Source organism: Sitophilus oryzae, unplaced genomic scaffold (genome assembly GCF_002938485.1).
Source record: "Sitophilus oryzae breed Bouriz unplaced genomic scaffold, Soryzae_2.0 scaffold_1396_pilon_pilon, whole genome shotgun sequence".
Classification (NCBI taxonomy): Eukaryota; Metazoa; Arthropoda; class Insecta; order Coleoptera; family Curculionidae; genus Sitophilus; species Sitophilus oryzae.
The window spans coordinates 10,635,550-10,649,552 of NW_022146055.1; the positions used below are offsets into that span (position 1 = coordinate 10,635,550).

General features: G+C 30.9%; 1 protein-coding gene across 3 annotated transcripts in view; it reads right to left on the bottom strand.

The window, feature by feature from the left end:
* The window catches only part of LOC115876032 (calcium/calmodulin-dependent protein kinase kinase 1), a 247,372-nt gene that overhangs the window by 70,352 nt on the left and 163,017 nt on the right, over positions 1-14,003 (bottom strand). For 2 of the 3 annotated variants that reach the window (XM_030891705.1, XM_030891704.1), the window contains one exon: positions 1,231-1,297. The exons of the other annotated variant lie outside the window; for it this stretch is intronic. In XM_030891705.1, the coding sequence (XP_030747565.1) occupies positions 1,231-1,297 (67 nt within the window). The remainder of the gene's footprint in view (positions 1-1,230; positions 1,298-14,003) is intronic. 3 annotated transcript variants of the gene reach the window in all.

The following is a 14,003-nucleotide window of genomic DNA, read 5'->3' on the forward strand; positions in this document are numbered from 1 at the left end:
TATATCAGGTCTATTATGATGATGTCAGAATCCCAGTATACTTACGTTTTCGTTTTCTACTATTTTGTCAGGTAAGTATCGGTAGTACGGTGTAATTTCATTTAAAATATTTTCTTTTTTGCAGATTTCTTGGTGTAGAATACCAGCCACCCGGTTGAGCCTGTCCAGATAATGCCGCGGTGCAAGATAGGTACATCCAGAGCAGATGTGTTAATTGTTTTTGGAAAAGTATTGCATAGTCGACATCTGTCATTAGGTAAGTCCTTTTTGGCTATATTTTTTAGGAAATTTATCGTTAGTATTTGCTGGTCTTGTATAGCTATAATAAACGATAGATTTCGGTCAACGTCGGGGTTATATAAGTTGGATGGATATCTTCCGTGCAAGGCTTTCCCTTTCCACTATTTAGGTTAGTTCCTCAACATCCTTAGTACCTGCAGGTAATCTTTGACCTGCTAAGTTTAAAGGTGTGAAATTCCTGACGGCGGCCTTAATAGCTGAAAGGAGAGGGTCATTTGATTGATCAAAGTAGTCATGCAGACTTCTGTGCTTATTGTGTGCTTATTTATGTTATTATGTGCTTACTTATGTTATTATGATTTTATTATTTATGTTATTTATTTCTTTATCTAATTTCTTCACTGTAATTATTTCCTATATCAATAAAATATACCGAAAAAAAACGGCGTCAGGCTATGAAATGAAAATCGCTGCCATTTTATATGTAAAATTATATGGGGAATGTCATCGATGTTCATTTCCAAGCCAACTGGACGCCGTTTTTTTCTATCATAGGATATCTTAGCTACACAAAATTAATGTTTCAAATGGCCAGTGTTAATGGATGTTATCAATAATAATCAATTAAAAATCAATTTAGTGTGCATTCCACTATAACATTTTAAAGTGCTTGCAGAAAGCTAAAGATAATGGTAATTATTTCTTTAGATATGATGCAATAGTTTTGTATATTTTTGATGTGCACAGTAATTACATATATTTTAAAATATGTACTATTAATGCTTTTTTGATCATTAATTAAATTAAAAAATATTCCAAAATATAACTACAACTTTTGAATTTTCGAAATTTTTGAAAATAAATATGAATTTTTGAAACTAGAAAACTATACAGGTTTTAAAATATAAACTTTTAAATGAATATTGCGCTTAATATTTATATTAAACATGTGTTTAAAATATTTCAATGCTCATAATTTTCAATATTTACCTTGGTATATCTCCAATTTTTGGAGGTCTTGGTTTTCGACAAGTGCATCCGTCTTGCCATAAATTTGCTGAAACAAAAACAATCATCAAAAAATAATGCAAAAGATAGGTAATTGAAAAAATTATATAAAAACATATTTTTAAAATTTCCTAATCGAATTAGGTTTATAAAAATATATAAACAACCAAGCGTATCCTACACAGCTCTTTTAAAAGGACTGACATTTCATCAGAAAGGAAATAACGATGTTTTAAATCAAAATACCCATTTGTTCCTTTTAATTTGTATACAATCTTCTCAGTCTATTAATATACTTCACAAAGGTTTTTTCGTTATTAACAACGAAAAAGATATTTTTAGTATTTTGATCCTTAATTAAAACTCCATTAATTATTTCTGTTCATTAAGATTTGTAAATATAACTCATCCTTTTTTCTTTCTAATTAGTATTTAAAAAATACATTTTACTGAATCTGTAGAGTTAATAGCGTGTATTGAGAAATAAGAGGACGCGCATCCTAATGGGCGATTTCGTGGCACGAAACCTGTTCGACATGTACAGTTTGACAAATATAGGAAGAGACTTGGGGATAGCACCGGTCGCGCACACGATAGAGAGAGTACGCATTCGGCGAAAGAGCGATGCAATTACGCTACAACAAATCTGATTAAAGCAAATTTGCGGGCTGTCCACTGCGCATCGAGGGGCGTCTCTTATTTTATATTTCTCACGTCTCTAGCTATACTTGTTAAGTTGTAACTGGCGTTACCCGTCAGCCTGTTCGAGATTTAGTTTAGCTCTGCGCCGCTGCGCGCTGATAGTCGTTTACACCGCAGCGGATAAAGCATACTGTACCGTAGTTCTGCTTTCAGTCGACAGAAGACAGAATGAGTGGTTTCCGGAGATAATGTTGCCAGAACTACTGATTAATCCGTAGATTTGCGGATTTTGATTACAGTACGTTAATAATACGGATTTTCTATCATTAAACAATTTAATATAATATTATTTAATTAAAGTACGGGCGTCAGAGTTGGCTTGAAAATGGAGATCGCTGTTATTCATATGAAAAATATTATGGTAAATGTTATTTCCAAGCCAACTAAACGACTTTTTTCGATCATACGACATAGTATTTATTCACTATTTATAAAAGAATTTTTATATTTGTTGTTTATTCTATGTTTGACACGAATAAATTTTCAATGCATAAACGGGGATTTTTCATCCAAAAATATTTTCGTCCAACGTATTACAGATCTTCAAAAACGCCTATATCGTCCGCTTTATGACGAAAAGGCGTATTTCGATTTTTGCTACTTTTCAGGAGAGCAATTTAAAGAAAATCACTTACTTTATTTGGCCAATAAATGTAAAGTCTCTAATTTTTTAATAGAGTATTAACACTTAAACGGAGACATTGAGGAAACGTTCTAAAGATAAATTGTGCGTAAACTCTAATAAATAATTTCTTTTTAGTTGTTTAATAGAGATAGGCCTTTTTGTTATAATAATAATAAATTTATTTCCGAACGAATAGTACACATACGCCCATGTAAAATAAATTTAAAAATGATGGTAAAGTGTTCTTAATAAGGAAAAAAAAATCAATATTCACATTATGGAATACATACAAGAAAATGCAATACATGCATATACAGAAAAAATCTGAAAATCACCAAAAATTCAGAAACAAATATTTTAAATACTTTTATTCGCGTTGGATTAGATCAACTGATAACAAAGACAATTTTCATTCCAGAAGCAAAGACAATAATCAATTAAAATACACTTATTTAGCTTATTTTAATAATATTGTTTTTTATACAAAAATTAATTTTTTTAACTAATATATTTTTAGTCATTATTCAGCTAACTGAGGATATTAATACAATGCATTTAAACTCACGGTCCATTTAATAAAATCCAAACTAAACAAAAACAAAATATGTTTCTTCATTCGTGCCTTTTTGATACAAATAACTGTGGACTAACAGTTTCTGTTTTCCCTGTTCAATGATAACAAATTTGACTTCCATTCTACGTGTTTATGCAGGATGATGATAGGCGCAATAAATAAAATTTTCCAAAAATTGACAGGGATGACAATGCCAATGGCCTGAAAATGATAATGAGATAAAAATTATTGTATTTTTCGGGCAAGTTTTTGGTCCGCTAAAATGTTCTTAGGGAAATTATAATTTCGGGAATTTTTTTTTCCATTAGGACAATTTTCGTTTCGTTGTTTTGCTTTCGATCAATTTTTCTTTGGCCATTTAGTCTCGGACAATCTTTTGCATACCCGATACAGCTATGTGCAGAGTCTAGCTCATTCTAACAATGGTTTTTGGCAAAAAACAGACTCAAAATCACACTGTAAAAGAGCTGTTGCCATGATAGAAGTTTTATTTTGCAACCATCAGAAAATAATTAGGTAGCATTTTCATAACTTAAAACAAAAGGACCTATCTCAAATTCCATATTTCTTGTAATATAACAATTGGTATAACAAATGATATAACAAAGAGCCCTATTTCAACATACTGTTCTACATCTCTTCGTCATAACGAAGAATTGTAGTATTTGAGATGGGACAAATTTTTAAACGAATATAAAATGAAAAAGGTACAATATTGAGATGCGCAAATTCGCTATGTTAAAATATGACCCATTGGGCATGTCATGACGTTTATGTCTCAAAATCGCCAAAAATCGAGATACGCCTTTTCGTCATAAAGCCGACGATATGGGTATTTCGCCACTGCAAGAAAAACTACAAAATAAATTAGTTATTTTTTGTAAACACTGCGGCGTTAATCCAACGGAGACTACTTGTCAGCAGGTAGGTTTACTGATAAATAAATTTGCCTAACGAACAAAAAAATGCTTAACGTTTCGGAAAGTTTATCTCTTTCCGTCGTCGGAAGCAAAAAAAAAATACAAAGAATAAAGAAAAAAACTATTTAAAATATTTAAATGCAACTATTCGAAAACACTTTAGTTTTAACATAATATAATACCGTATGATCGAAAAAAATGGCGTTCAGTTGGCTTGGAAATGACGATCGATGACATTTCCCATATAATTTTACATATAAAATGACAGCGATCTTCATTTCTTAGCCATCGCTGACGCCGTTTTTATTCGATCATACGGTATTATATATAAATATTATATTTAGTAAAATAATAGTTGTAGTTATATTAATATTATATTTAGTTTAGCTCTGCGCCGCTGAGCGCTAATAGTCGTTTAGTAGTGTTTTATTTTGCGACAGAATGAGTGGTTTCCGGAGACAGTGTTGCCAGAACTACTGATTAATAGGTAGATTTGCGGGTTTTGGTTACAGTACGTTAATAATACGGATTTTCTATCAATTTTCTATCTTTTTTTCAAACCTAACTGCTGACAAGTAGTCTCCGTTGGATTAAAGCAGCAGTGTTTACAAAAAATAACTATTTTATTTTGTAGATTTTCTTGCAGTGGCGAAATACCCATATAGGATTTTTTGGAAAGATGAATCCGCCACATAGGTATATACATTTTTTACGTATTACAGATATTACACATTTTAATATGGCAACACTGTCGCTTTCAGTTCCACACCGTCTTCGATATGCTTTTGCTGGCCGAATTAGAGAAAATAAGTGTTTTATCAGTCGGTCACAGAACGATTGGTGTCTTCACCGTACAACACTTGAGACGTAAGGGGAAATCAAATCAGCCTTGTCACGAATTCGCTCATTAGGTTGCGTGTTGCGTATCTTCCCAATTCTTTTAATCAACGTTAATAGTATTTTATCCATTTGTTTCTAACGAAGATAGTAACATTTTTTGATAACTGCACTCAGATGCAAAAAAAACGCAACTGAGAAATTTTTGGTCAAATTTAAAATGTTATATTTTTGTTATTTTTAACCCTATTTTCATTAATTTTTTAGCAAGCTGTATATAATTACATCAACTTTAATTCGTAAACTCAATTTTTTATAAACTTTAGTATTTGACGTATTATACAGGGTTAATCGAGGGGTTGTTTTTTACTCTAACTTTAAAACACCCTGTGCAATAATTTCGTGTGCAAATTTTCCTAGAATATAATTTTACGGTCAGAACCACGTCTCCTGAGCATTTTGTTTTTTGAATCATGTCAATACATGCCTTGGTTAATTTTTAAGTGCGAAATAAACTCCCCATCAACAATTTGCAATTTTTTCAATTGTCATTTCTTTTTGAAATTGTTTTTAAGATAACAAGGTGGCTTTGGAGATTATTGTGAACTATAAATCACTATGAACTGTTGATCATGTTCTACGTTTGGGAAATGCTTGGCAGGAGGGTTAAAGGTCGCGAAGAGCTACCAGCTTCATTAAATTCTCAATTTCTTCGATTTGTCCTTAAAGAAGAATGATAAAACATATCGCAATATGATAGATGCAGCCTCAATGACAGTATGAACGGACGTATACAGGCTACTGTATCTTTAGTATTATACCTTTATTTTTAATTTAGTGTACAGTATCCAATACAGCGTAATATGACGTTATGACAAAAGTCACCAAAACCATCTGTCATATTAAAAAATTACATAAAAAATAATGATAATTGAAAAAATTGTAAATTGATCGTAAACAGTTCATTTCGCTCTTAAAAATTAACCAAAGCCTTGACATAAATAAAAAAATAAAATGCTCAGGAGTCCTGGTTCTGACCGTAAAATTATATTTTAGGAAAATTTATACACGAAATTATTGCACAAGGTGTTTTAAAATTAGGGTAAAAAAACAACCCCTCGATTAACCCTGTATAATATGCCAAATAATAAAGTTTATAAAAAACTTAGTTTACGAATTAAAGTTGATATAATTATGTACAGCACGCTAAAAAATTAATGAAAATAGGACTCAAAGTAACAGAAATATAACACTTTAAAATTGACCAAAAATTTCTCCGTTGCGTTTTTTTTGCATCTGAGACAAAGATACTTTAGTAGGTAATGGTTTGTCAAACCCAAGTAGGTACCTAGATTAGATTTATTCTTATAAGAAAGTACGATTTTTCGAAAATAGATGTTGTTTATAAATTACAGGCGGTTTATAGAACTTAAATTTAATTTTTAACATTCAATACCCTTTCTTAAAAGGGAAACAGAAATTGTTATTAACTTATTGGTAATTAGTATGTACCATGTACCTTTATCCTACAAATAATTTAATTAATAAATATATAATTTAAAAAACATAATAAATATATGATTTAAAAAATAAACCTAAAAATATAATTTAGAGATCTGCTTTTTTTATGTCTAGGTACGTCTCTGATCTACAGAGAATAGGATATAGTAATATACCTAACCCTACTTATTTGTATTTACCGGTGCAAAGTTAAATTTGGATTTAAATGATACACTCTCTTGTACACAATATATGAATACACCATATTTTCAAATTAATGTCCACAAAAGTCCACAAAATAACACAAAAATACTATAATATTGCAAATAAAGAATATGGAGCTTGATCGGCGGCATAGCAACATCGCAAAAGGAGAATCTAGGATTTTCCATTCATCCTCGAAATACGTTGTACTACGCCGGCATATTTCTAAAATTGACGTTGCCAAACTGCTTTTTATTATTAAAAGAAACACGACCATGATATTTTTATTCCATTATAAAATTTAAAATAGTAAAGCAGTTAAGCATTAAAATTGACGTTAGCAAGTTAATGTAGTTGATATATTACAAAAATATAACGAAATTATTTATTACTTAATAATTGGTTGTGGTATTTAATCGAATACTAATACCAATATACAGGTAAATCTGGCAAAAGTTTTCGGTGTAAGAGAGATGGGAAAATAAGGATAGAATAATGGCTGATGAAGGAGGAAGGTAAACAATTGTATCTCTTGAGATTAAATACCTTTGATCTGAGATAACTCTAAAAAGCTAAATATAACTGAGGAAAAATTTTAAATGTTCAATTAATTGCTGCACTATTAATTTATTATATGTCAATTAAATAAACATACACGTATAATTATATGCAAATTTGTAGTAATTGTCGTAAATGCTTAAAACTATTACGTCATTAAATATTCCTTGGTGTTAAAATTGGTCATATTGTCTCATTAAGTGTAATATATGTACCTATTTAAAGTGCATATGTTAAAAAAAAATTGTTATAAATGTGTTATTTATATTTTCGTAAATGATATAAAATGTTTAAAATTAGCTTGGCATTTTTGTTATAAATATCTGTCCGAGTATTAAACAAATATATCAAACAGATTTTTTATGCAGTAATAATAAACAATATCCGTTTCCCTAGCCTATAATTAGTCTCATTATTATTACCAGACTTACTTTACAATAACAGATCCAGTGCTTTGAAGCTTGTAAATAAGATAATAAATCTTTCGTTAAACTTTAACTAAGGTCTTAATATTTTAGATTACACGATTTTTAATAATGACATCATTTATGTAAAAATACTCTGCGGTATTTAATCGAGCAACAATTTACTGATATTTATTAAGTCAATGACTTTCAAATCAAATAATAATATACAGGGTGGTCCGAACTGTATTCCGAAAACTTCGGCAACGTATTCTGCAAATAAAAATAAGTAAAAAAGTTTGTATAAATGTATGTCCTAAAATGATTAGTTTTGGAGATAGAGGGTGTATAGAAGTTCCATTTTTATTTCGATTTTTTCTAAATAATTTCTGAAGTAACGTCAATATTTCCATGAAAATTGGTATCTAGGAGTTTTTTGACATGAGAAATTTGATTTTGATGTCAATATGACTCCTACTGGTAGAGGGCGCCACCTACATGTGTTTTAACTGTTTTGAAGCTTAATAAGTTTTTGTCTGTACCTGTATAAAACCACAGAGGGAAAAAATATACATCTCGGTGACTTTTTACGTAAAAAATATCTCTTTGTAAAAATCGCTATGAGTAACCGTTCTCAAGATATTTAGAATGGAAATAGCACAGAATATCTAGCTACGCAAGATATTCTCGTAGCTAGATATTCTGTGGAAATAGTCAATACATGTCATTATTGACGAAAAACATACACGTTGAGTAGATAGTTATTTCACTGAAATAATAATTTTTTATTTTTTTAAATTAATCATAATTTTTTCTGCAAAAAAATGTTGAGAAAACAGTTTCTCTTAAACTTATGACACAAAAACTTTCAAATTTAGGATCTCAGTCTAATAACTATTTAGTCAACATGTTTAATGTATTTCAATGATGACAGGTATTGATAATTTCGATTCCAAATATCTCGAAAATGAATACTCGTAGCGATTTTTACCAAGAGACATGTTTTACGTAAAAAACGTCGTAAATGTATATTTTTTTACTCAGTAGTTTTATACAGGTACGGACAAAAAGTCTTCAAAACATTTAAAAAATATGTAGGTGGCGCCCTCTACTAGTAGGAGTCATATTGACATCAAAATCAAATTTCTCATGTCAAAAAATTCCCAGACACCAATTTTCATCCAAATATTGACGTTACTGCAGAAATTATTTGAAAAAAAATGAAATAAAATAGAATACAGTTCGGACCACCCTGTGGTGTCTGACTGACTTTAGAATAGCTGAAATCAGTTATATAAAAAATAAATATAATTTTGTCTTTTAGAAGCATTCACGAATTGAGGAAAATAAAAATTTTCCTGCGGAAATAAACTGTATCCATTTTCTGAGGAAATTTAATAGACTTTAGAATAGCAGAAATCAGTTATATAAAAAATAAATATATTTTTGCCGTTTAGAAGCGTTTAAAAACTCAGGAAAATAAAAAATTTCCTGCGGAAATGCTCGATTTTCATTTTCCATTTGTTCCTTATTATATTATCGGGTCTTGTAAAGTATAAGTACCCACGAATTTAGCAAACATTTTTTTTTGACAGAATGTCCTATGCTTATAGAACAGTTTAAAAGAAAAAAATCCTTGGATGAAGCACTTTTGAACCAAAAAATCATTTAAAAGTGTCTAAAATGCTAACCAATATAATAATAAATATAATAATATTATTACAAAATCACAGTTAATTGTTAAAATATAAAAAACACAGCTTTCCACAAACAACACCCTCCACAAAGAAAACCTAACCAAAGCTACCCAAATGCTAACCAGTCTAATATTTTTGCAAAATCACAGTTAATTATTATTAAAATATAAAAGAAAACTGCATGATCCAATGATTTTTTGTTTCGAACCAGCCCTATTTACGTGTAACTGATTTCGGCTATTCTAAAGTCAAAGCATTTTTTATGTAAAATAAAAATAAAAAGTTCCGCAGACAATTTTTTGTGTTTTTATGTTTAGAAAAATGTCTAAAACACACCCCGAAGACTAGTTTTAATGTAACAGATTTCGGTTATATTAAAGTCCGCATTTCCACAGGAAAATTTTTGTATATTTATACTCCTAACGCCTTTTAGAACGCATATATAAAGTCATTTTTTATATAATAGATTTCAGCTAATCGAAAGTAGAGCCCATTTTACAGTAAACTGCATTTGAATTTTTTCTCTGATTTTATTAGAGATAGTATTATTTTCTAGGGCTAAAATCATAATATACCGGGTGTTTCTCAAGAGTGGTTCGCCCCTATAACTCTTTTATTTCTTTCTGATAAAAAAACGAGATTCGGTATGTCAGCATATGACATAAATAATATTGATTGACGTATTCAGTTTGTTTCGATCATTTCCTGTTTCACCGGAAATGACTACAATTTTTGATTTTTAAATGGCACCCCGGTATTTTTTTTTACTTTATTCGATGGAAATGTTTTTACTTTATTCGATAGAATCACTCTGAAAAGAATGGCATATCATATGTTAGCTTTTGACATTCAAGCTTACATAATCGTATTTTAAATTTCAATCTAGAGTACCATGGTTGTGTTAAAAACACTAATTTTTAATCAAGAATCCTTGAAAAAAGATTTAATGTCCTATTGTTTTTCGTGTGTTGTCCTGGCCGATTAAAAGATGCCCAAATCGTATTTTTAATCATATTTTAATGTGGAACAAAAGTGGCTCATTAGCATATTTAGAAAAAGCATTTTTTACGAATAATTTGGTACCAGACATTTGATATTTTGAGTCAAATTGTCATATGCTAAAAAAACTTAAAACTAAACACTGGTTTTCATTAACTTTTTTTAACTGTTAAGCTATAGGTACATACACAGACAATTATATCCCTAGTACATTATTTAAATATTAAAATCGCAATCGCAGGTTACAGTCGCAGCGATTTAAAAATCGCAATCACAATTTCAATTGCGATTAGAGAATCGCAGTTTTGCATCTCTAGTTATTTTTTATAAAAATATACACTGTATATTACACGCGGCCTGCGTTCAATGGTAGTACTTTCGTACCACCGAGAGGCGCAACTATCGATAGTAAAAGGATGGTAAAAGGCTTTTTTTCAGGCAAGCCAAATTATAAAATAGAAAACAAATTTCTTGCAGTATAGTTATATAATAAAATTATATAAGGATTCTTGCCACTTAACTGCTGATATAGAAATTTAATTCTGCGCTGTGTTTGTCATAATGTGGATCAACCTGCTCTCACTACCGGTTTCGGAGCCCTACTCCATCATCAGGTGAGCTTGGGTAGATCCACAAAATGACAACCACAGCGCAGAGATAGTTAATTCCGACTTGTCGGAAAGTGTCGGTTAGATATTAAGTCCCGAACGGGAGATAGCGGCCTGCGTGCAATGGTAGTACTTTCGTACCACCGAGAGGCGCAACTATAGATAGTAAAAGGATGGTGAAAGGCTTTTTTTCAGGCAAGCCAAATTATAAAATAGAAAACAAATTTCTTTCAGTATAGGTATATAATAGAATTATATAAGGATTCTTGCCACTTAACTGCTGATATAGAAATTTAATTCTACGCTGTGTTTGTCATAATGTGGATCAACCTGCTCTCACTACCGGTTTCCGAGCCCTACTCCATCATCAGGTGAGCTTGGGCAGATCCTCAAAATGACAACCACAGCGCAGAGATAGTTAATTCCGACTTGTCGGAAAGTGTCGGTTAGATATTAAGTCCCGAACGGGAGATAGCGGCCTGCGTGCAATGGTAGTACTTTCGTACCACCGAGAGGCGCAACTATCGATAGTAAAAGGATGGTAAAAGGCTTTTTTTCAGGCTATATTAACTATCTCTGTGGTTGTCATTTTGTGGATCTGCCCTAGCTCACCTGATGATGGAGTAGGGCTCCGAAACCGGTAGTGAGAGCAGGTTGATCCACATTATGACAAACACAGCGTAGAATTAAATTTCTATATCATCAGTTAAGTGGCAATAATCCTTATATAATTTTATTATATACCTATACTGCAAGAAATTTGTTTTTTTTTATTTTATTTTATAATTTGGCTTGCCTGAAAAAAGCCTTTTACCATCCTTTTACTATCGATAGTTGCGCCTCTCGGTGGTACGAAAGTACTACCATTGCACGCAGGCCGCTATCTTCCGTTCGGGATTTAATATCTAACCGACACTTTCCGACAAGTCGGAATTAACTATCTCTGTGGTTGTCATTTTGTGGATCTGCCCAAGCTCACCTGATGATGGAGTAGGGCTCCGAAACCGGCAGTGAGAGCAGGTTGATCCACATTATGACAAACACAGTGTAGAATTAAATTTCTATATCAGCAGGTAAGTGGCAAGAATCCTTATATAATGTTATTATTTATTAAACTTCTATATCCAATACAGGCTAGATGGTTAACACAGACAGAACAACATGCCACCGATCTCTTACAGCCACCGAACAATTATACCACGTTATCTGTTATTATACCTATATCTCCTTATATACTTAAACCTCATAGATGCATGTAGATTTTAATCGATTGTTTTTAAGAATTTAACATTATATAAAGATTAAAAACGAATTTTCAAAAAATTCTAATATAGTAGAGTGCTCAGAGACTTTTATCTGGGAATTCAGTTACTGTCAATGGATTAATAATGTGAAACCTTCTGTAATGTGTTTTATAGATAACATACTAAAATGTTTAGTATTTCTCCCGGCGGCTCTCAAAATGTTGCATTTTTTTTGTAAATTTTCAAGGTTAACTCGGTTATTTTCAATTTATTTTAGAAATGGCAAAGAGGAAATGTGTTTCTTTACACCAAATCTACCACCCCTTAAAATATCTGCACTTATTTCTGGGATACCCTGTATATGTTTTTTTCCTAGGCATCGATCACCAGGATCATTAGCAATATACTCCTCGTTATTGTTAACAATAATACAATTACTGGGATCTATCTCAATATCCTCAAGGGATTCAATCTTACAAAACTACATTGACGTATACATTTCAAATTGAGTGACAAAAGGATAAAAAACTAAACACAAAAAAAATAGACAACAAAAAACAAACAATAAGAAAAATAGTTGTATATGTTTGCAAGAGACACGGCATTCAGTAGATATGTTTTTATTCCAATCAAATACAGGAACGTAATATGTTAATTATTAGATTGTTGAATATCATTATTTAAACAGGCCAATTGTTGAGTGTTTGCCAAAACAGTTATTTCGTAGATATACATATGTATAATCGGTTACTTAGCGTGCAGATACGAGTTTATAAATTATTTAGCACGAAATAGTTAAAATATATGAAATAATGGTTCTCATGATTAGAGTATAATCATTATATTATTAAATATTATTAGTCAATTTAGTTTGGTTTGGTTTGGTATAGTATATAATTTTGGTATATTATATCATATGGTATCAGATTCCATTATGTTAATTTTGTTTCACTTTGTTCATATCAAATAAATTTTTAGTCACATGATTAAGCTTGACGGGCATAGCGTTTTCCACTTTTAATCAAATTATTTTAGGAAACAAAAATATATTAATACATTATTATAATTATAAATATATAAACAGTTATTATTTCCATCAACAAAACTCACATTCTTGACAGCACTTAAGGGACATAAAGGGCCATTGCTGCCGCTTTCCCGTTCAAAATATTCTAATAAAGTTACGATGAGTTTTTTACGGCTATTAAGCTATCTTGTAACACTTCGTACTAAAAAAGGTTCTAAAAAGAACAGTGTTCGACTGCAAGGTCTGCTAGTAAACATTTTAAGCTTAAAATATAACAACACAATTTATTTAAACCTAAATCTCGTAATACAAAACTAAAGTGTCAAAACGAATGACAATGTCAGGGAAATTTAATTCGTGTTAGTCAGCCCGGCGCCGAATATGTTTACATGGTCGGCAATAATAAATTTAAAAATGGCGCCCTCGATTACGTAAATAAAAGTTTAATTGGTATCGGATATATGTACAGAGCCCGGCAATAGTGCGTCGGGCATCCGTAGCTCCTAGAATAAAAAACTTAAGAATTTTGTTTAAGTGAAAATGTAGTATGTTCTAGGATGTATTCCAGGAAAATATTTTAACTTCTATAGGGTGGCTCAAAAAAGTGTGAGTGGATCGGAATTGCATTTTTGGCTTCTTTTCAGATCACTTTACATAATCCTAAGATATGAGTAAATAAACTTGCGTGCATAGAAATCGGCCCACTGTAAACTTTTGACTTTAACTGTGTCTTTTAGAATCTATTTATCAGACCAAGAAAAAATATGAGCTGTTTCAAAGACAATTTAACATGCTTTAATATGAGTATAAATTTAACCAAAGTACTTATCGTTTATATGCGTAGCAAAGGGTAAAC